Here is a 25257-nt window from a genome sequence, read left to right as displayed (position 1 = left end):
TTGGAGGCTGCATAGGAGGTTGTAACGATGGAAGGTGAAAACAGGAGAAAGGCCATGATTCCACAAGGGACCAGGAGATGCTTGAGGCAAAACAAATAAAGGGGAGTAGGTGATCAGGGAGGTAAGTCAGAACCTGACTGCAGTGCTGCAGATAGTTCTTTGACCTTTTATGAGTGGTCAAAGCCAATGAATGTATCTACAGATAAAAACCCTATCACCTCTCCACCAATCCCTTATTTTTCAGCAATCATGTCTAATGAATAGACATGACACCTCACCCTAACATATGCAGCCACAATGCCAGCTTCGTACCCACCGCTTACAGCCTACACATACCTCCGGCTATTTGGATATGGCAAGCACATTACACAAACACACTGCAATACACTCATTAACGCTCTTCCCATTCTCCCTCACTCACAGGAGAATTTCACACATAACAACTAAAATAGAAAACCCGGTGGGAGACGGACACATCCGCATCGTCTAGGCTCGCTAGTGGAGACATATTCCACGTTATGGAACCGTCTGCGACTGAGATCATGTTACTGCCTCACATTGCTTCTCAAATCCCACATTGTCCGCAGAGTCTGCTATCTGGTCAGACCTACAAACAGCAGATGAAAAAGTCATTGACCTCTTGTTTTGCACATCACCCACTAGTCCCTTCCCTAACCCTAATCTTCCACTTGTGTATTTTGTTGTTAAAAACCCAAGCCCTGCCATATGGCCAGGCTCAACAGCCTCTTAGGAGGAAGCTGTACAACCAACATTTCTGAAGTTTTAATCTTCCATAGCACTAGTACCTGCAGGTGAATTGTGTGGTCAGTATCTACTGCAAAATTAAAGGCCATCTGCCCTTCAAATCTAAGCGGTGCTTAAGTTCCACTTCGACCTCTTCTAACTCTTCTTCACTTAATTCCATCCACATATCTTTCTATTCCTAAGTCCCTCTTGCTACGCCTTAAATGCATCTAATCAACTCACCTCAACTACTCTCTGTGGTTGAGAGCTCAACAGTCCATTTGCTCTGTAGGTGAAAATGTTTCTCCTTAATTCCTGGTTGGGTTTATTTATGACTATCTTTTACACTTATGAACCCTCACTTGTAAGTATGAAATATGTTAAAAACATAAATTTTCAAAAAAAATTGATGAAGGGTTAGGCCATTCAGGCCCTTCGAGTCCACTCTATCATCGTATGTGATCAGGATGGATCTTCATCTCCATTTTCACATTGCCAACCACCCATACACAGATTTGTCAATTCTTGGAGTGATCAAAATTCCCTCCATCTCAGCCTTAAATGTCCTCAATGATGGAGCATCAACAATCCTTTGGGGTAGAGAACTCCAAAGACTTATAACATTAAGAGTGAAGAAATTTCACCACAGTTATGTCCTAAACAGTTGACTCTTTATCCTGACACTATATTGCATGGGAATATTGCTAAGCAACACAATGAATCAGGGCCAGTCATACACTCATAACAATTTCTGATTGTGGGTGATGAAAAGCAAGAAGGCAGGGCTGCAGTCTTGACATCATGTATTACAAAGGGAAGTCGACAGGATGCTGATGGAAAATTTGGATTGGATCCTCCTGCAGACAGCTGCTGGTTGCCAGGCTACAGAAACCGATATAAACAACAAGTTTTTGCATTCACCAAAAGTGTTAAAATTAGACACTTAAAAGGAAATATTAGCTTGAATGTTTGTGAGAACTTAATAACCACATGAAATTAGATTGGATAATAGATCAGCGTGCCTTGAGGAACATGACGAAGTGGTCAGCAATGAAAGGTCAATTCTCCTACTGTTTGCCCAAAGCACAAATAATTTCTATTCAGTAAAAGCTATCTAGGGTCATAAGTTTGTCAACCTGCTGATTGTTTTCATTGACTGATTCTGTGGTTTTGGTGTGGACATTTAGAATTTCCACTGCTATACAGAAATGGCAAAACTGCAGACTGCTCCTAAGGCACCAACATTTATTAAATGAGATTCACAAAGCTATTATAGTGTACATGGAATTAATGCACTGTTAGCTACAGGCCAAGCACATTTTATGGGGAGATCATTTATGCTTGGAAAGAATCAAATTAGAACAACATGGCTATTCACAGAAATAGAATGACTGGTGTAGTAAATGATCACATGCCTTTGCTGGGAGAAAAATTTCATTTGCTTATCTTTTTGCTGAATTGCTTTCAGAATACTGCAGAAAATGGCAAAGTGCATAACACTTAATTGTCCGGTCTTATCAACCTAAAAATAATCTTATTTTAAATCTGACATTTCACCATGATGTTTAAAGAGTCAGTTGAATGTGCCAAGTGGTTATGTATCAAACATTGGAGATAAATTGGTCTTCAGTCTTTATAAACTTCTGCCTAATATTAAGTTCATAGGCCAAAGAACTAATGGACTACATATCTTATAGAGGTTAAACTTCAATTGCTTAAAATCATTACCTCATAGAGGGGCATACATATCCCATTGATCCATTCCAACTGCAGTCTTGGGAGTTCATCTTTTCTATTACGGTCAAAAATGGCCTGGAAACAATAATAATTAGGAATCAGTTCTTGTTGAAATCAGTCTTAAAATTTAATAAAATATTTTCTATGGAAATTATCACATTTCTAAATGTAGTACTCTTAGATAGATTAGTGAAAAGGTTCTAATTGATTTACTCTGTCTTTAATGGTGACAGTAAGATTGATCTCAAAAGTAGACTTTATGCTTTGAATGAAACTGAGAAATAGTCCCCAAAATGTATTTAAAATTGTACAGATCAGATGACAGATTAGAGTCCCAATAAAACTGTTTGTCTAGTCATGAATTTAGATGCTTCAAACAAATGCAATCAATTATAGCAATAGAATATAATTGTGTTATTTCCTGCTTTAAAATTATCTGTTGATGTAGTTAAGAGTGGGAACCTGCAGTTTTATTGATACAGCTAAAAATAGATATACTTGCCAAGAATAAAAACTTTCAACAAGTGTCCAGTTACTACTTTTGAGTTTCCAATTTTAAAATGATTTAGAAAAATCTACTGAATGAGTTATTAGTTTCATAGCAATTTAAGTATATTTTCATACCAAAAATAAATTAAAATTTACCTATAATATGTGTATCAAAGGAAATATGCATAATTTGTAAAGCCTTCCTAAAGCAACATAATGTTATGTTAACAGAATCTAGCAAGTTCAACATGATGATTTAACGACTCTAAAATAAAAGTTTAGAAAATATTAACCTAAATGAGTTTAGGTAGAACTCATTTGCATTTAAAACTCCTCACTCTTTTCTGCTGGATGAGCCAATTCTGCCCGGATTATGATGTTATGAACGTACAAATTAGTAACAAATTATTCAGCCGCTAGTGTCTGCTGTGTCATTTTACAAAATAATCTGATTGTGGATTCAGCTCCACCTTTTTGTTTAGCTCCCTGCACTCTTTGACTCCATTGTTCATTAGGAATCTATCTAACTCAGCTTTAAAGTATTCAATAATCCAGCCTTCACTGCTCTCTGTGGAAAAGAATTCCATTGTCCAAAATTGTCTGAAAGAAAACAGATAGCTCCTCAGCAAGAAGAGATAATGGGAACTGCAGATGCTGGAGAATCCAAGATAACAAAGTGTGGAGCTGGATGAACACAGCAGGCCAAGCAGCATCTTAGGAGCACAAAAACTGACGCTTCGGGCCTAGACCCTTCATCAGAAAAGGGGGATGGGGAAGAGGGTTCTGAAATAAAAAGGGACAGAGGGGGAGGCAGATCGAAGATGGATGGAGGAGAAGATAGGTGCAGAGGAGACAGGCAAGTTAAAGGGGCGGGGATGGAGCCCGTACAGGTGAGTTTAGGTGGGGAGGTAGGGAGGGGATAGGTCAGTCTGGGGAGGATGGACAGGTCAAGGGGGCGGAATGAGGTTAGTGGGTAGGAAATGGAGGTGCGGCTTGAGGTGGGAGGAAGGGATAGGTGAGAGGGAGAACAGGTTAGGGACCACCCCAACTGCATCTCAAAACCACCCCAGCTCGTCCCCGCCTCCCTAACCAGTTCTTCCTCTCACCTATCCCCCTCCTCCCACCTCAAGCCGCACCTCCATTTCCTACCTAGTAACCTCATCCCGACCGCTTGACTTGTCCGTCCCCCAAGATTGACCTATCCTGTCCGTACCTCCCCACCTACACTCACCTCTACTGGTTCCATCCCCGCCCCTTTAACTTGTCTGTCTCCTCTCCACCTAATCTTCTCCTCCATCCATCTTCGATCCGTCTCCCCCTCTGTCCCTATTTATTTCAGAACCCTCTCCTCATCCCCCTTTTCTGATGAAGGGTCTAGGCCCGAAACATCAGCTTTTGTGCTCCTAAGATGCTACTTGGCCTGCTGTGTTCATCCTGCTCCATACTTTGTTAGCTCCTCAGCTAGATCTTTAATGGCAGACCTCTTTTTGACTGAATCCTGAGTTCTAGTCTTTCCTAAAAGGTGAAACACCCTCTCATTAAGATCACCTCTCATCCTACTCCATTTCAGTGGATACAGACACAACCTTTGCAACCCTTTTTCTTAAGATAAATTTCCTCTCTAATGCCTCTACATATTTTTTGAGACATTGCGACCAGAACTGCACACAGTACCCATACTATTTTTACTTTGCACATACCTTGTTATACTAATTATATGGTTAGATTGGAGAAAGTAAACAATTGTTTTTTTAAAAAATGCAGGAGTACAGCTATTTCCTTACCTTAGAGAAGACTTCATATTGTCTTGAACTCAACCCAATAACATCAAATGATCAAACCCCATGGCAAGCTCCCTCAGATCACACATTGCAGGTTAAAAACTCATAAGAGAGAAGAGCCCAGTAACTAAAACATGGAGCAGCACAGGAAGAAAACCTAGACTAACATGCTGGCCTGAATTTGACCTTGCTGCTTCCAGAAACATTTGAATTTGTTGAGAGATCGTAACATTTCAGAAAATGGGTAACTGGAGAAAAGAAATCACATACTGTTGAAATCCCTCTGTGTTAAAAAGGGGGAGGGTTTGGCTAGTGGTAATGTTGCTAGGCTAGTAATTTGGAATCTCAGGCTAATCTCTGGCACTGTGACATGGTGAAATTTGAAGTCAATAAAAAAAATCTGGAATGTAAAGCTTTACTATCTTGTTATGGTCCTGCTGTAGTGGGAAGCAGGTCCATAGGTGTGACGACTGTCTCATCTGGACTGGAAAAGTCTGTCATTTTATCTTAGTATGCTGCTCCATGAAATTTTTACTCCCAAAGCTGAAGAAAATGCTCTCAAAGAAAAGCACCATTCAAGAAATCAAAGAGTCAGTGAATGAAGAAACTATGTCTCTCAGAGAAGATAATGTACAAAAACTGTAAATGTTGGAGCACGAATACAAAGGTCAATGAACATCTACAAATTTCTAACTGGACACAGGAGTGGCAGTCTGTGTACTTTCTGATAATGAAGAGTGACCATAAGACTGTAAGGTATAGGAGCAGAAGTAGCTCATTTGGCTTATTGAATCTGCTGTGTTATTCAATGAGATAATGGCTGATCTAATAATGCTCAACTCCACTTTCCTGCCTATTCCCCATAAATCTTGATTCCCTTACTGATTAAAAATCTATCTGTCTCAGCCTTGAATATACTTAATGACCCAGCTTCAATGGTCCTCTGCAGTAAAGAATGCCATAGATTCACTACCCTCAGAGGAAAAGAAACCAGGTACATTGCAACCTTCATTACTTATACCACAAGGGCAGGAGCGATCAATCTGATGATCAATGGACACTGCAAAGCTCAAACGCAAAGACTGAACATCCTTTGAAACACTATATATAAACAAAACCAAGGGTACTCATCATTAAGCAGAAAGGCATGTATGGACTTGAAATGAATTTAAAATATTGAAAAAATTAAAGAAGAGGACTAAAGCAGTGAATTCAGATTTGAATTTCCAAAATTGTTCTAAGGTACAAGCAAACTGAAAGTAGAGGATTGTGTCATGCTCAGAGCAAATGCAAAACCAAGTTATCTGTTTGTAGCTAGTGCCAAACTCAATATAAGAGAGTTGGGATAGAGACACAGAGACATAGGGTGATATACAGCAAAGATTACAACTCCACATATACATAGGAAAGTACGTCATTAAGGATGTCATCACCATATGATGATGAGGTAACTCCCAAAAAGGAACAATTATTTTGAGGTCATTTCACAGTAATGTATATGATTAGCTTGGTGTAAATAAATAATCATTTGTAAAAAGAGCAAAAAGTCCAGCTATATACTTACCATAGAGTATGACCCCACAAATAAGTAATCATTACTGAAGAAATAGCTGATGGCTTCCAAATCAGTTGGATAAAATACGCAATTATATTCAACATTTAATAATCGCAACAAATTTTATGTGGATATGCATTTTATTAAATTGAAGTTAAGAAAATTGTTAATGTTTTTACACAACTTTTGTTACTGTTATCTAAAGCATCATTCTATGCCCTGCACTGTGTAATACTGCCGTTTTGCCTATTCTACAAACGTCACAAAATGCTGAGTGGTGCCTGTCAGCAAAACATGAAATGACCTCATGTCATGTCTAGTATGACACTATAAACACTTAACAGATATGATAGATAAAACAAAGGGCTCATTACAATGCGCTGAATAAGTAAAATGAAGTAATTTAATTTTGTGAAGATTTTAAAATTCTGCTAGATATACAACTGCTAAGCTTCTGCTTCTTGCCCCCTAACTAAAAGTTCTTTTCTTACCTGTTGTATTTACATCCTTGTATCTCAAATAATGTGCTCCTTTGTCCATTTCAATAATTTTAGCACCAGCCAAATTCAATTCACTCTTTAGAAATCCAATTTACCATCTGGGAACATTTTTAGTCAAATTAATTTTTATAAAGTATAAAATGCAATTTACATGCAAAGAGTGGGATTTTTTAATAATTGCTGAGTGTTAAACATCAGTTTTCCCTTTTATTTAACCAGTATATAATTTATCCATGAAGCATTTTCTAAGTCATTTGTTTCCTTTAATACATAATACATTTCTGCAAGATGGTGACAAAGTAAAGCACTCCAGCTGGAGCTCCTCTACTCTGCTCTTTCTTTCCCTCCTTTTTACGTTTTCTTTCCGACTAATGACTTGGACTTACCGGGATGGGAATGGAAGAGCTGGAGAGCCCCGCAGGTGAATCCTGGAGTAGGGAAGCAGTCCTGAAGTGACGGCTCTCGCAGAGAATGGAGTCCTAGAGCGGCTGCTGCGGGGAAACAGTCCCGGGGTGGCGGGCAGCGACAAGAAACAGTCCCAGGTGGAGGCCAACAAGGGGAAGTGAGTCCTGGAGTGAATGTACTTTGGAGCAGCTGAGAGCCAGTGAGGAGTGGACCGGGATCTTGGAGTGGAGCAGGAACGTTTGTTGAACTGGGGTCTGGTGCAGGTGGTCAGACCATGTGTGGAAGCCCTTGCGCTGTGCTACTGCAATGTAATGTTTATTTGTAATTTGTTTATCTGATTGTAATGACTATCCTTTTAACTATGTCTTACTTCTAATATATATTCTATCAATCACTGCAAAGTAAGGCAACTATTTTTTTATTGATCATTTTTGTATCTAAGATGGTGCTATACGAGGTGACAGTGTGAAACTTTTCACTGTACTCCTGTACTGTGTACTTGAGTACACGTCGCAATAAAGGACATTCTGTTCTATCATTTTGTTTCTATTATTGTTCCAGTCTGTGGAGACAGGCTGCGTTTTCAGGTTTCTGTCAGTGTTACTTAAAATTCAGTAACAAAGAGTAATCCAGGCTCACTGTGGATTATCTCTCTCTCCATTGCTGCAGGAAAGTGCATGGTCATTTCCATGCATATTCTTCCAGAAACACCAACAAACATCAAGAATGTATTGTAGAAATCTTAGGTCAGAACCTTATTTCTCTTTCAGGAAGGGTCACCAGACCCAAAATGTTAACTCAGGATTTTTCTTCACAGATGCTGCCAGACCTGCTGAGCTTTTCCAGCAACTTCTGTTTTTGTTGCTATTTCTTTTAATACCTAGTGCAACATGTTGCTGTCCAACAAACCCGACTACTGAACTGCTGTAACAATTATTAGACTTTAATTTACTAAATGCAGAATAAACTGTTGTATGAGCAATAATAACCTGAATCTTGCTTTGTAATTACAGATACAGTAAGCTTTCTAAAAAAAATTCCTTTAACAGGAAGCAGTAGTTCATAAAAATGCTCTCAATATAAAATAGTTATTGCAAAATTTTCATCTGTTTTAACTTGAAAGCAACCTCTAAAATGCACCATTGGATCCTTTCTATGGAAAAAGGTAATCAGATGTTTCATCAGAAACAGGGATATCATGAGAAAACATCTACACTAACAAGAGATGAACAATGCCTAGTAATAAGTCAATAGATTCAGATGGCAGATACAGATAAGAAGAATCCAAAGAGATTCTATAAATACATTAAGGGCAAAAGAGTAACTAGGGAGAGAGTAGGATCCCTTAACAATCAACGAGGCTGTATATGTGTGGAACCACAAGAGATGGGTGAGATACTAAACATATATTTTGTATCACTATACCCCAAGAAGAAAAACATGGAGGCTAGGAAATTTGAGAAATAAATGGTGAAATAGTGATAAATAGTATCTTGAAAAGAGTCTATATGACAAAAGAGGAGGTGCTGGAGATCTTAAAATGCAAAAAAGTAGATAAATCCCTGGGTGAGGTGCTGGAAGACTGGAGGCTGGTTAATGTTGTGTCAATATTAAAGAAAGGCTTTAAGGAAAAGCCAGGGAATTGCAGACCCATGAGCCTGATGTCTGTGGTCCGTTAGTTTTTGGAGGTGATTCTGAGAGGCAGGATCCATATGCATTTAGAAAGATACGGACTGATTTAGGGATAGTTAACATGGCTTTGTGTATGGGAAATCATGTCTCAAAAAAATTGATGGAGTTGTTTGGAGAGGTGACCAAAATGACAGGTGTGGGCAGAGCAGCAGACATTGTCTGCATGGACTTTGGTGAGGCTTTCAATGTGTTTCCGTACGGTAGACTGGTTAATGAGGTTAAATCACATGGGATGCATGGAAAGCTGGCCAATTGGTCACAAAATTGGCTTGACAGAGGGTGGTAATAGAAGATCATTATCCATACTGGAGGCCTGTGACCAGTGTTGTGCCATAAGGATCAATGCTGGGTCCACTGCTATTTGTCATTTACATAAACGATTTAATTGAGAATATAGGACATATAGTTAGTAAGTTTTGGAGTAAAACACCAAAGTTGGTGGTCCAGTGGACAGTGAAGGTAGTTATCTAAGAGCACAACAGGATCTTGGTCAACTGGGCCAGTGGGCTGAGGAGTGGCAGATGGAGTTTAATTCAGATAAATGTGGGGTGTTTGTAAGACAAGCCAGGGCAGGACTTACACAGTTAATGGTAGGAGTGTTGTCGAACAAAGAGACCTTGGTGCATGTATATAATTCCATGAAAGTGGTCTCACAGGCACACAGGGTGGAGAAAAAGGCATTTGGCATGCTTGTCTTCATCAGCTGGAGCATTTCTTACAGGTATTGGGTGTCATGGTATGGCAGTACAAAACATTGGTCAGGCCACCACTTGGAGTACTGTTACAATTCTGGTTGCCCTGCCATAGGAAGGATGTTATTAAATTAGAAAGAGTGCAAAAAAGATTTACAAGGATGTTACCGAGACAGGAAGACTTGGGTTATAAGGTGGGGCTAGAGAGTCTGGGACTTTTTTTGCTGGAACGTAGGAGATTGAGGGGTGACCTTACAGAAGTTTCTAAACTCATAACAGGCATGGATAAGGTGAATTGTCAAGGTCTTTTCCCAGGGTAGAGGAGTCGAAAACTAGACTGCATAGAAGTGAAAGGAGAAAGACCTAAAAGAGACTTGCAGGCCAACTTTTTCATACAGAGTATGGTGCATATCTTGAACAACCTGCCAGAGGAAGTGATCGAGGTGACTACAACTACAACATTTAAAACACATTTGGACAGGCACATGGATAGGAAAGGTTCAGAGTGACATGGGCCAAATGCAGGCAATTGGGACTAGTTCAGTTGAGAAAACCTGGTTGGCATGGACCAGTTGGGCCGAAGGTTCTGTTTCCATGCTGTATGATTCTAAGACATTGTGACTCGGAGCATGACACAGCCTCATGGACAGTTTGTCACCATTCGGAGCTAAAAGGAGGGATCTTCTTCCAGTCATTAATGGCAAAGCTGCTGCAATTCAAAATGAGTTTCAGAATGTATTTTCTTGCCTTCCTCTGGAATACTGGCTATAGTGAGGGGTGAAAACAGGACCTGGTGGGAAAAATTGCTTTCAGCTTCTGGACACAGTGTGCAGCTCATAAAGGTTGATTTTGCAGGAGTTTTACCTAAATGCTTGTACTGTTGGCTTCAGAAGGACACCGACATTTGGTTGATGGTCCTCCACTTATGCCAGAATATGCAGCATTGGTGCTGCTGTTGGAATTTGTAGAAGGCTGAGCTGGTGCACTTGCTCCACTGGTCAATCTGCTTATCATTGGTGGTCTTTTGAGAGAGGTAAATGTCGAGATACAGGAAGCACTCAGCATATTCCAGAATCTCTCCTTCAACATTTATTGCAATTTTGGTGCGGAATGGGCAACAATGTAAACTATGGTGTTTGTGTGTGCTTATGATCATCAGAGACAAATGTCAATGTCTCAGTGCTGACGATGGTGCCATATTGAATATAGCTGAGCTGGAGGTGAAGTCTCATGGGTCCTTCATTGGCACAACTCAGAGTTCTGGCAGCGCACCCAAGACCCCATTCCAGATGGCAACGCTCGCTCTGTGGACCAAAAGATCACTTACAGCCTTTCCTCTCCAGTAGGTGATGTATCCCTTTACTTACTTGTTCAGGTGCCCCAACACAGGAAGATATGTCTCTCTGAGGTAACAATGTCAAGTCGTAGTTGTGCTAGATCATGTGATACAATTTCAATTTATCTTTCTGAGTGGTTGCTGTTGAAATTATCCATGAATGGTCTACAAGTTGCCAAAATTTAAAGTTTTCTATGAGACAAATTCTGGCGATCTTGAAGGCTGAAGTTCCCCAGCTAGGAGAAATTTTATGACACTTATTTTAGGGCACTTTTTAAAATTTCCGTTCCCATTTGGATACCCTGACCAGGACTCCACTATCACAGATGTTGTGAGTCAAAATAGTTCTGTCTCAACACGAATATCCAATGACCTACATGCAGGTCTCACCTCTGTGCAGATTCTTGACTAAGGGACGCCCAGATTCATAGCCGTGTTCCCATTGTCAATCCTCCATCACCACAGGATTTGATAAATGGACCCTGGCAGAAGCTTCTGGATGATTTTGTTTTCCATGGGAATCCCAGGAACCATCTTGACAAGTTTATGATCAGATTTTGGTGACAGACCAAGCCACAATCCTCAAGACTGCCTAGCAGTCTTCTTCCAGTTTTGCATCTAGGGAGATATAAAGTCTTCCTTCACTTGTTGGGCTGTTGAGGAATTTTTAGATTGCACTTTGTCTGGAACCCCTGGTATTGTTTGTGGCCTGACCAGTAGCAACATGATGGCATGACTCAAAGTTTCATCAGGCAGAATAAACCTCTTCCCAGCTTAAGTTGGCAATCCACAGAAAAAGAACAAAGCTCCTTGGAATCCAATGTTAAAGACATTATAGAAATGCAAGGAGATGATATTAAGCTTTTGCCAATACAAGTTGGTGGCTTAATGCACGTTTGAGGTTCACTTTGCAAAATTAATGATTAATGGACAATACCAAGCATAGTGCTGTCAATATTCTCAAGAAGCCAAAACACACATTCTTGAAAAGATATGCTTCACATTATCTGAGTGACTGAGCTGCAGGATCACTCCACAACAAATTCACAGATCACTAGTGACCAGTGCACACACACACTTCCCATGCTTATTAAAGGTGTAGGCTTTTCAGAGGATCCAAGGAATTGGTTGGATCTCATTGGGCTGGCAAGCTGCCTCCTAAACAAAATAGGGTGATAGACTAATTACCTGTCTTTCTGCCTTATAGTATGTGCAGGTTTGGGATTGTGTTTTGATTCAAGCATGATTTAAATCCTGGGCCAAAGTTCATAATTCTTGCAGCAATGCTCAAAATGAAATACAATTTTCTAACATACAGATACAAGGTGTAGAGCTGGATGAACACAGCAGGCCAAGCAGCATCAGAGGAGCAGGAAAGCTGACGTTTCAGGCCTAGACCTTCTGCAGAAATGCATTTCTGAGGAAGGGCCTAGGCCCAAAACATCAGCTTTCCTGCTCCTCTGATGCTGCTTGGCCTGCTGTGTTTATCCAGCTCTACACCTTGTTACCTTAGATTCTCCAGCATCTGCAGTTCCTACTATCTCTGGAACAATTTTCTAACATGCAGTTTCCAGATTGGCTCTTCATACAATAGCTGCAAAATGATGTAAATATATGAAGCACATTGGTGAAAGCTAACAAATCCTACATTTGGGGTAGTACAAGTAAATCTGTCTATGGTTCAAAAAGAACTATAAGTGTACAAATGAAAATCACAGGACTGATATGGAGGTACTGGGGTGGACAAAGTCAGAAGTCACACAACACTAAGTTATTGTCCAACAGGTTTATTTGAAATCAAAAGCTTTTGAAGCACTGCTCCATTGGAAGGATTGAAAGTATTGTCTATTTTGAAAATGACCAATGTAACTAAATAGACTTATGCAATAAATGAGCTTTCACTTACTGAAGGAGTGAGTTTCAGCTCCGATCGTTCCCTGTCTCCTTGTTCAAAGAATTCACTTGTAACCAATTCTGCTACCTGCAAGAGAATCACAGATTTCTGTAAGAAGACAACTTGTTCTGGTAATAATTCCTCAGCAGCTTTTATTCTTACTTTGATTCTCCGTTCTGGGGTCCTGACCTACCACTTTATCTATAATCCGAGCAATTCATTATTAATGGCTGGTATTATGTACAGATTTAAACTGTATTATAACATTTAAAGTCAACTGGCTTTTAGTAAAATGTCTGAATGTATTTTGTAAATTGAACAATGAGAGGGAATTTCTACCTTAAAATCGGCATGGTGTGCAAAGTGCTTCTTGCTACATTATAAAGGAACTTTTACAAGTTTTAGAGATAATAGGAACTGCAGATGCTGGAGAATCTGAGATAAGAAGGATATAGAGCTGGATGAACACAGCAGGCCAGGCAGCATCATGGGAGCAGGAAGGTTTTACAAGTTTTAGTTTGCTCCATCTATTTGCTTCTATAAGATAACCAGCAATTCATAACAGGTGAATATTTCAGGTAACAGAGGCAAAGTTTTAATTGTTGAAACAAGTACCCTACACAAAAAGACATAACTCAAAATATTTCACAGGGCAGTGCCACACATATGAACATGCCTCACAGCACCAGGGACCCAGGTTGGATGCCACCCTCGTGTGACGCTGTGTGGAGTTTGCACATTCTCCCTGTGTCTGCGTGGGTTTCCTCTGGGGGCTCTGGTTTCCTCTCACAGTCCAAAGGTTAGGTGGATAGGCCATGATAAATTGCCTGTAGTGTTCAGAGATGTGTACATTTAGGTGGGTTACAGAGGGATGAGTCTAGGTGGGATGTTCTGAGTGTTGGCATGGACTTGTTGGGCCGAACGACCTGTTTCCACACTGTAGAGATCCTATGATTCTATAATTGAACAGGTTTGTAATTGGGAGGACATTTTAAAGGAAAGAACAAATATGGACATTCAAAACATCATAAGGAATAGCAGCAGGAGTTGGCCTTTTAGCCTCTAAGCCTGCTGTGCTGTTCATTAGGATCATAGCTGTCCTGATTGTGTCTTTGACTTCACTTTCCTGCCTGTCCCTTCATAACCCATGATTCACATCTGCATCAAAGTCTAACTCAGTCTTCAGAACATTCAATGATCCACCTTCCACTGCTGTCTGGGGAAGAGAATTCCAAAAGTTACCCACCTTCTAGGAGAAAAATATTATCACCTTTACCTTAAATGGGAAATGTTTATTTTTTAAACTATGCCTTACAATTCTAGACTTTCCTCCCCAGGAGAGATTCCTCTCAGTGTTCATCCTGTCAAGTTCCCTTAGATACTTACGTTTTTTAAAGATCAAATCTTGATCTTCTAAATTTAAATGTGCATAAACCTAACCTGTTCAACCCTACTTCAAGATAAACCCCTCTTCCTAAGTATTTGTTGAGTGGAATGCCTCTAAATTTCTTTTAACGCAATTATATCCCTCCTTAAATAAGGAGAACTAACTGTGCACAATACTTCAGACGTGGACTCACTAAGACTCTGTACAGCTGTAGCAAAACTTCCATACTGTTATACACCATTCCCCTTACAATAATATGGCTATGTATTTCACCTCCCAATTACCTGCTATACTTACATGTTAGATTTTTGTCATTCTTGTACCAGAATACATGTATCTTTCAAGCACTACAGATTTCTACAATCTCTCTTTGTTTAAATAATCTGTTGCTTCTACTGTTCCTGACAAAGTAGATTAGATTAGATTAGATTCCCTACAGTGTGGAAACAGGCCCTTCGGCCCAACAAGTCCACACCGCCCCTTGAAGAATCCCACCCAGTCCCATCTCCCTATAACCCACACACCCCTCGAACACTATGGGCAATTTAGCATGGCCAATCCACCTAACCTGCACATCTTTGGACTGTGGGAGGAAACCGGAGCACCCGGAGGAAACCCACGCAAACACAGGGAGAATGTGCAAACTCCACACAGACAGTCGCCCGAGGCTGGAATTGAACCCGGGTCCCTGGCGCTGTGAGGCTGCAGTGCTAACCACTGAGCCACTCATATTTCCCACATGCCAGATTTTCTTCCCAATTACTTAACCTATCTATATCCTTTTGCAGATTCTTCATGTTCCCTTCGCACTTTCCTACCTATATTTGTATTACCAGTAAATGTAACAAACATAAGCTTGATCCCATCGTCCAAATCATTAAATAGATTGCAAATAGTTGGGTCCCTTGCCCTGATTCTTGCGGTACCATGCTAGTTCCATTTTGTCAACTCAAGAATGACCCATTTATTCCAACGCTTAGTTTCCTGTTAGCTAATTAATCCCAATTTCCATGCTAATATCCATCCTCAGTAGTAACCTTTCATGGAACACTATATTGAATGCCTTTTGAAAATCCAAATACATTATACATACTACTTCACATTATCTACCCTGCTTGTTTCTTTCTCAGCGAACTCTAATAAATTAGTCAAGCATTATCTTCTCTTCATAAAGCCAAGTTGTCGACACTGCTGATTGTACTGTGATTTTCTAAATATCCTGTCAATATGTCCTTTATAATGGATTCCCTTTGTCAGATACATTAGGGACATTCAAGCAACTCTTGGAAAGGCACATGGATGATAGTAAAGTGTAGGGTATGCAGGGTAGTTTGATCTTAGAATAGGATAATAGTCCAGCACAACATTGTGGGCTATAGGGTCTGTACTGTGCTGTACTGTTCGGTGTTCTCTATGTTCACCTAAAGATTACCTCTTTAGCTAGATTCCACTCATATTCCATTTCTCCTGGCTAATTATAATTTTGGCCATCCTTCGCTGATTTCTGAAACTTGTCCATTCTTCTGACCTATCACTAACCTGCTCAGTAATGCTTATATTTTCTTCAAACTGATTCAGTACTTTGCTTCCTCAGTCAGTCACAGATGCTGCATCCTTCTCATAAAGTCTTTCTTTCCCATTGGAATATATTTTCACACAAATGTCAGAGGGTTGTCAATTGGTTGAACAAAAACATAAGTGCAAAAGAGACACATCTTCAAAGGAAAAACTGAACATTCTAAATCTCGCTATATTTAATTTGAAAACATGTCTCTAGATATTTGCTGACTAACTTGTTCAAAGATGTAGCAGAGAAGGCTAATTTAGTGGATCTGCATGTTTACTTTACAGGAAGAAGACGGCTCCAAATGAATGATAGATTCCGGATCATCAAATGCTGTCACTGTTTATACACTGTACACATTCTGCATAAATTCATTTCTTAAAGTATAAATTATAAATATGATGAGATTATTTGCTTAGCAAGTAAAAGACAAGTCAGTTTGAAAGGCCATGCGTATGCAACTTGCTGACCTGGCTAGATATCTCCCAAGGTTTAGTTACAGCCCCGAGGTCACAGGCAGTCATCAGCATCGACCTGCAATGACAATATGCATTTCCATCAGTATGGATCAATTTCCTTACTCATCTTTAGATCTTTATCCAGAAGTCAAATATATTGAGCTGTTTATTTTTAATGACCTACAAAGGTGTTTCCTATTCACTGAAACATGTAATTTGAATGCATTTTTAATTTACATTTATAATAAGTCAAATATGGAGAAATTCACCAACACCAGAAAGTGGATTTGGAATTTATATAACAAGGTGTAGAGCTGGATGAACACAGCAGGCCAGGCAGCATCAGAGAAGGAGGAAAGCTGACATTTCGGATCTGGACCCTTCTGATGCTGCCTGGACTAAGAAGGGTCCTGACCCGAAACGTCAGCTTTCCTGCTCCTCTGATGCTGCCTGGCCTGCTGTGTCCATCCAGCTCTACACTTTGTTATTTCAGACTCCAACATCGGCAGTTCCTACTATCTGTTTGGAATTTATACGGTGTGCTTTAATAGTGCCTGGGTATTGTACTTCAGGCATCATGTAAAATCGGTACAAGCTGCATAAGTAAACAATTGCTGAGTGCAGCCAATACTCCCCATATTTTTCATTGGTTGCGTACATCTGTGGAGGACCCACTGCAGATTAGCTACTGCTACTTCAAAACAGCCTGCACCTTGTGGAAGCAAGGTCCAATCTCATTGCTAAATGTGACGGGTTTTCCGCCAAATGCTCAGACAGCTTTCATCATGGCTGCTCAGCTTCCACAAACCTCCAAGGCTATCTCCAATATCATAAGCTGAAGGTTAGCAGGCTTCCATTCCCATGCTGCTACCTCTGAGGAAGCATCTCCAACAAGCACCAGGACAGGCAAAGGCACACACAAGATCCACATGAAAAGAACGCAGAAGGGTGATTCGATTATTAAAAATGTGTTATGCTGTGATCGAATTTATAGAATTGGATGAAAGCCTTTCCAAGTGTTTTTTGTTTTTGTACCAGCACAGAGTTGATAATGTGCTGTTCAGTGACCAAGGGAAGGCAAAAAGTGTGGAGCTGTTAGTGAACGGGAAGTATGGTTAAGATCACTTGTGTTGCTAAATTACTTCATTATGTACAATCTGGGGATTAAAAGGTTGTCTATGATATTGTCTCCCTCCCAGTAAGAGTTCTATACTTCCTATAGCAGCAGGTTAGCTCAGTGGTTAGCACTGTAGCCTCACAGTGGCTGGAACCTGGGTTCAACCCCAGCCTTGGGTGGTTGTCTATGTGGAGTTTGCATGTTCTCCCTGTCACTGTACGGGTTTCCTCTGGGTGCTCCAGTTTCTTCCCACAGTGAAGGTTAGGTGGATTGGTCACACTAAATTGTCTGGTAGTGTCCAGGTTGGTGGGTTAGTCACGTTAAGTATGGGTTTATGGGGATAGGGGAGCTTAGATCAAGGGCATCAGTTTAACAATAAGGGATCTACCATGTAAAATAAAGATGAAGATAATTTTGTCTCTCAGAGCATTGTGAGTTTGTGAAACTCTCTTTCTCAGAGAGCCTTGAAGGCAGTTTAATTGAACATTTTTAAGGCCGAGGTATATAGATAATTGACCACCAATGGATTCAAAGAATGTCAAGAGTAGGAAGCAAAGTAGATTCAAGGTCACAATCAGATTAGCCATGATCTTATTGAATGCAATTCAGCTTGATTGCATGAACATCAACAATTTGTAATTCCTATTTGGTGCGTTCATAAATATGAAAGGATCCCCTTAAAATCCTTAAAATCTTACCTTAGATGATTTCAGGAATCCACAAGGAGAGATAATATGAATTCCAAAGGGTTGTGGCAGATCTTACAATTGGTGGGAATTAAAACATACAGATTTGGTGCGAAATGCATACTGATCGCCTTGTTTAATTCTTATATACAATAAAATTTGCCTCCATTAAAAAACATGAAACCCTATGGCATGGTTCTATTGGTTGATTGCTGGCTTGTCAGATTTCTCTTTAAAAGTTAACATTCCTTGATAGAATCTGAGAGTTTGATAGTTGCAGGCAATGTTGATGCCTTATTTTATGGTTGCAGTTGAGGTAGCTGCAATCGGCAGTTCTAGTCATGAACACTTTTGTGAAGTGGAGACAAGTCAAACATTGATTCTCACTAGGGTTGAGGTAAGTCTCTTAAAACCTTTTGTAGGATTGGCCTTCTGCTGACAGTTATTCTCTTCCCCCATCCTCCCCCTGCTGCTTCTTCTAGCAGCTTGTCCTGCAGACTGTGTTCATTGGTCAAAAGAACGGGTACCCAATGAACACAGTCTGCCGATTTCTCAGCAACAAACCCAAACAAACAGACAAAACGGGCCCAGAAACCATAACCGCTGTCCCCTACATCAAAGACATTTCAGAAATGACTGCCAGACCACTCGGACCTCTTGGCATCATGGTATCCCACAAACCCACCAACACACTGAAACAGCAGCTAATGAACTTAAAAGACCCTATACAGACAACAAGCAAAACGAACGTCATCTACAAAATACCTTGCAAGAACTGTGACAAACACTACATTGGACAAACAGGCAGAAAGCTGGCCACCAGGATACACGAACATCAACTAGCCACAAAACGACATGACCCACTATTAGTAGTATCCTTACATACAGATGAGGAAGGACACCACTTTGATTGGGACAACATATCCATCCTAGGACTAGCCAAACAGAGACACGCACGAGAATTCCTAGAAGCATGGCATTCCAACCGGAACTCCATCAACAAACACATTGGCTCCAAATCAATCTACCATCCTCTGAGAAAAAGAACAGGAAATGACATCACCAACACAAGGAAACATAAACAGATAAATGGAAAGCGGGACGTAACACTAGCGCTTCACTGGAGGCTCACTGATGATGTTACCTAGAATGGTGACGAAATGTCTGAAAACGAACCTTCCAGCTCAGCGAGCAAACTCACATTCAGAATCTCAACCTGAGCTACAAATCTTCTCAAAACTCAGTAGATTCAAGTACCTCCAGGCTCTTTGTGCTGCTCAGAGGTCATTAGGTGCAAGTGTTCAAATCCCTTTACCATGATGGCATTTGATACACTTCTTGGAAGTGTTCTTGCACATTTTGGACCCCATTGAGTTTTCAGAAACCATATAGCACCTAAAGAACAGGTGGGTTATGGCCCAATTTCTCCCCTTATAGTCTCTTTGCTTTATGACTGTTTCAATAATTTTTGGCACATATTACCAGGCAATTAATATAGATCTCTTGACCTGAGCATTTCTCGTTGATCCTTTATGTTCCAGTTGTACTGTCCTGAATTTCAATAATTTTTGGCACATATTACCAGGCAATTAATATAGATCTCTTGACCTGAGCATTTCTCGTTGATCCTTTATGTTCCAGTTGTACTGTCCTGAATTTCAATAATTTTTGGCACATATTACCAGGCAATTAATATAGATCTCTTGACCTGAGAATTTCTCGTTGATCCTTTATGTTCCAGTTGTACTGTCCTGAATTTCAATAATTTTTGGCACATATTACCAGGCAATTAATATAGATCTCTTGACCTGAGCATTTCTCGTTGATCCTTTATGTTCCAGTTGTACTGTCCTGAATTAACAAGTTCAAAAAACTTCATTCTTCGCCTAAAAAAGAAAAATGTCAATTTTTAAATTTTAGATTATTTCTAGACATTATGTTGGTAATATTTGATAATTTGTAGTTTTCTGTTGAAATACATATAAATACATTATTATATTTACTAGTTGTGATATAATTATTTCATTCTTTGTTAGAAATACTAAATTCAGCATTGCTAAATTGATGCAATACCAAATGTACTAATTGTTTCACTCAGAGCAATATTTAATGTTACATAGCAGATTAAAATTGAACTCTATACGTCGCGACACAGAAAAGGAGCAAATTTGGTGCAGACTAATTCAAGTCCGCTTATACCATAGCTGTTTCGAACACAGTTTGAAGAGATGGTTATATTAATTTCCATTTTATATTGATGGAATTTAATTGCTGCTTTTTTAACATAAGTTTTGGCACAGAAAATAAACAATATACAGTAAATCCAGTACAGTTTGATACTTAAACAGAATGTTATTTAATATGTTTTTGCTCTTGCTCAATCTGTAGCAAAACAACCCATCAAATTCATATATATTCTTTCCTTTGGAGAAAAGTAGAAAAGGATCAGTAGAATATCTTTTGAGATTAAAGGAAGGACATGTGGCAGTAATAGGGCAGGCTAAAGTTTCATAATTGGGATGGATCTCAGAAGAAATTGTCTTGAGAATATTTTGCCAGAATTGATACTGTTGTAACTGTTTCCAGTTGAAAGAACATGGCCATAGCAGAAAGCTGTGCAGAGAGCAGGCTGCAATTTCAGCGCACAGTGAAATTTCAATGCCAGCCACTTTTCTGTAAAGCAGTAAGCCATTACCATTGTTGTCGGGAGTACTGGGTGAAGTAGTGGTCACTACTTCCAGAATGGAGTTAATGCATCGGACGCAGTTCAAACAAGGTTTACTTAAACAATACCTGGAATGAGTGGATTGCCTTATGAGGAAAGGCGAAGCACAGTGCTCCTGTATCCTTTGGAGTTTAAATGAATCAGAGGAGACCTAATTGAAGCATATTAGTTCCCAAAGGTACTTGACTGGGTGGATGTTGAAAGGACCAGCTCTGAAGAATGGTCACTGGACTCCAAATGTTAACTCTACTTTCTATCCATAGATGCTGCCAAGCCTGCTGAACTTCTCCAGCAATTGCTGGTTTTCTTTCAGATTTCCAGCATCTGCAGTTCCTTGTTTTATTTTAAGATATTGAAAGGATGTTTCCTCTTGTGGGAGAATCGAGAGCCAGGGGTCGTAGCTTTAAAATAAGGGGGAGACCATGTAAATCAGTGATGAAGAAACTATTTTGTATCTCAGAGGGTCATGAGTATGTGGAACTCCCTTCTTCAAAAGGCAGCGGATGCAGAAACTTTAAACATTTTTAAGGCAGAAGGAGATATATTCTTGATTACTATGAAAGATGGGGATATGCAGGAATATGGACTTGAGGTTAAATTAAATGAGCTGTGATCTTATTGACTCGTGGAGCAGGTTCACAGGGCCGAATGGCCTACACTTGTTCATACATTCTGAGCTCAACACATAAACTTTACCTTTTAGAAACAGTTTCAATAGAACAATCCAAAGTTTTCACTGGCAGGGTTTGGCTCAAAGGAAAGTGAATAAACTTAATCATTTTAGTTCTTATTTTTCATTCTTTACTGGCATCTGAGTGTTGCCCATAAGGCTAGCATTTGTTGATCTTCCTTGGGTGCCTCTTGAACTGAGTGACTGTTCAACCATTTCAAAGAGCAGTTGAGGGTCATCCGCATGACTGAGGTTCTGGAGTCACAGGTGAGGATGACAGATTTTCTTCTCTAAAAGCGCATCAGTGAACCAGATGAATTTTTGCAATAATTGATAATGGTTTCATGGTTGCCATTACTGGAAGTAGTTTTCAATTCTCGGATGAAGTTACAGCAGCTACCACATTGAACACATTTCCTCAGAGTGTTAGTCTGGGATTACTAGCCCATTGGCATTACCCTGCAATGCCAACTCTTTCAATTGAAAGTGACCCTTCAGCCCATTTTATCTCTCATTTCTACATTACCTGCTGTATAATCTTTTTATTACAGCACTTAGCTATTGGCTATGAGTTCAAATAATTACTTTATTTTTCACAACCCATCCATATGTTGACAGGTTGCCGCATAAAGAAAGTATTTCCAACACATACCCACATTTGCCATTCACAAGTTGTAACTCATACCATCTGGCAAATCTGAAAATGTTGCTTAGTATTTATCTCATTAAGCATTTTATTTCTCTACAAGGGTCCAAAGAGATGCTTCTTTTCAAAGCTGAAAGGTTCTAATCTTTTAAATTGTTCCTGTATAGCTCATCACTCTAACACCAGGGATCAATTATTCTGCTCTACTTTTTACAGTCTCTGGGGTTTTGACAATGTCTTTATGCAACCAGAAGCGAATGTGATGATATTAGTGTTTTTTGATGAAAGTGCTGAGCTGCTTGAGTATATCCTCTAAAGAATTTGGATTCCATTTGTACAGTAATAAAAGTCAGAATCTTGTTTGTTTTGTTTTTTGCTGCTGGGTACTCATTAGACATGTTGAGATATAATTTAGTTAACACCCCCTGGTTTCTTTCAACTTCTGCCTCACCCTGGAAGAAAATGGTGTAAAACATGTTGAGATAAAAATTTTCGTTAGCATTGACTTCTACACTACTGGAGTTAGTCAGTTTCAATGCAAGCAAGCATTACCCAACTAATGAAGGTCCCCGCTTATTGTTTACTTCCAATATGTGCTTTTACCTATTTTGAACTTTGTTTGCTGTCCTCAGCACAACTAGATCTATACTGCACCCACTGAATCCAAAATCTCCATTAATCCCACCCAACCTTGTGCCATTTGCAAAAATATATTACTATTCAGCAGCAGATAGCAAACCAAGGTCACTAACACTCATGATTTAGGATCAGGACAGTTTCCAGTACAGTCCAGGTAGCAGAGGCAGGACAGATAGACTACTCAATTATTGACTGATTTTGAACTTGTAACTTTTACAACGATCTTTCGCTTTCTTCTTTTTAACTGGATGCTAAATTAACAGTCATGTCTTGACCTTCACAATCATTGATGTTAATTTGCTTAAATAGCATTTGTTGTATCAAAAAACTGCTGCAGTCAGAGTATGGCCAATATAGTTTGTAAAGAGTTATGGTTTATAAATTAATTTAATGGATACAGGCAAACCAAATCACAATAATTCCACATTACTTCTGCTCTGGCTTTATATTATGTCTGTTCAGAATTTTGTAAGCACAAAAAATGGGAATATTTGCAGTTTTAATATCGATAATTTATCAATAAAATAAAAGCCTTTGAAGATAAAGCTGCAGTTTATTCACTGGAGAAATCTGGTTGAATTTATAACTTTGACAAATGAAAATTGGTTTGCTTCTCCTCACATCAAACATTAATTGCTTTCTTCTATTCGATTACTATTAAATGTAATTTATGTGAACTCATTAAAAAATGTCTATACAAGTGAATAATAATAGACAACATCTGGAAAAGCAATCAAAAGGTCTGAACCACTAAATATCTGTGGAATCATTCAGTGAGAATTCCCCATTGCCACAAACTTAGCTCTTCTTTATCAGCACATCTACTGCTGAGTTAATACCTGGAATATTAGCTCCAAGGGTTGTACTAAATATAAAATTTAAGCTACAATCTTCAAAATATTTTCAGAAATCTAACTTGTTCATCTGTTGGGCATTCATTGAATCATTCAAGGTTTTTAGAATAAATATCAGACTTGAATACACATTGTAAATCCTGAATTCTATGTAGAAAAGCATTAAACCTGATTGAATCACTAGCATTATTTATAGTAAGGATGCAACTACTGATATGGTTCCAAACTGAGGTTTAATGGTTGTTTGCCTTGAAGCATAGATACGATTTGCCAGTTTTAACTATTCATATATTTGATATTGTGTATCCCCTAATTCATCTTAGTCATTTTTTTCTGCCTCCACAGACCACATTCAATATATAGTCATGAGATGAAGTAGCTATCATGCTTCCAGATGTTTACCTGATGGCTTTGGATTGACTACTAGTGACTTAATGAAAATGGATCGATAACACAATAACTAAATTAGGTCAGGACACCAAAAGAAAGATTATGAGCTCATCAGAAGCAAGAATTATCACATATGTGAGATCATGAAACGGATCTACTTTAAATTTGAACAATAGTAATTGTGTTCAGTTTCACCCATACACAGCCTTTGTTTAGAACACTTTATCATAAAAAGGTGTTCTACCTAATGACAATAACAGAGCTTCCATGTTTGCTTTTCGAATATCAAGAATGTGGACATCCATTCCAAAATCAGATTTTCCTGTTAAGAAGCACAAAACTGCTCACCTTAGGTCTGTGTTTACAGAAATTGAATCCCATTTAAAGTATTTGGGCAGGAGAAAATGGATCTTTTATGGAAAAGGGGACTTTGTGGTAGGAAAACTGGAACACAGATGTCTGTGACATTTCTCTGTACTCAGATACTGCAAAGTATTTAAAAGAAGAAGCCAAACTGACTTGATTTAGCCAGAAGGGAGGATGTCACAACATCAGAGCCATGATTGCGATGCAATTGGGGTGTGTGCTAACTCGGGCAGGGAAGCAGATTTTTGTTACTACACCTGACATGTGGGAGGGGGCCAATAGTAAATGGAGATGGAGTAGACAATGCATCCATCTAAAACCGTAGCCATGTTCCCACTGCTGGTTGATTTCAGAGGCAGCAGGGTGACAGGGTTAGGAACATGTAAAGCAGAAGTGAGACCATTAAACCTGTTTAAAAAAGTCCAAACTAAAGCTTGAAGATCTACTTAAGCGCGGTAGGCTGGATGGAGCAACAGGGATGTGGGAGACACAATATTATACTAATGTCCTTCCTGTTTTGACATTATTATGTGACCTAAGTCATGAAGCACACTCACTGTAGGGAACCATTTTACAAGGAGTTGCAATAAAGCCAGATACAAGCAACATTGTACTCCATTTAAATCTGAACATTATGTTCAGATGTGGAGCTGAGATTGAATTTGAAGAGCTATAAAGAAGTACAGCTTTTAAAAGAAGGAACACAGATTGGTTCAGTGTTGCTGAAAGCTGCTAAAGGCCTCTGGAAGACACTAAAAAGGAAAAATGAGCAAAAAAGCAGGTTGCAGCCAAATCCCAGTAGCAGTATCTTTTTTTGTTTCTTGGCTACAGTCAAAATGAAAGGTGAATGATTAAAAAAAAGGATGGTTTTTCACTCACAACGGCAAAACCACAAGAATGTAACAGATTTAACTCATAATCCAGAGCAGC

The 25257-nt window shown here is 39.3% G+C and overlaps 1 protein-coding gene across 2 annotated transcripts in view; it reads right to left on the bottom strand.

The window, feature by feature from the left end:
• The window catches only part of LOC125453990 (dual 3',5'-cyclic-AMP and -GMP phosphodiesterase 11A), a 334685-nt gene that overhangs the window by 14709 nt on the left and 294719 nt on the right, over window positions 1-25257 (bottom strand). For both annotated transcript variants that reach the window (XM_059647669.1, XM_059647670.1), the window contains 4 exons: window positions 19846-19923; window positions 16247-16310; window positions 12838-12912; window positions 2473-2556 (listed from right to left, as the gene is read on the bottom strand). In XM_059647669.1, coding sequence (XP_059503652.1) covers window positions 2473-2556; window positions 12838-12912; window positions 16247-16310; window positions 19846-19923 — 301 coding nt within the window. The remainder of the gene's footprint in view (window positions 1-2472; window positions 2557-12837; window positions 12913-16246; window positions 16311-19845; window positions 19924-25257) is intronic.

The sequence above is a fragment of the Stegostoma tigrinum genome, chromosome 7 (genome assembly GCF_030684315.1).
Source record: "Stegostoma tigrinum isolate sSteTig4 chromosome 7, sSteTig4.hap1, whole genome shotgun sequence".
Classification (NCBI taxonomy): Eukaryota; Metazoa; Chordata; class Chondrichthyes; order Orectolobiformes; family Stegostomatidae; genus Stegostoma; species Stegostoma tigrinum.
Note: the sequence above shows the minus strand (reverse complement) of the source record. Positions and strands in the feature narration are given on the sequence as shown.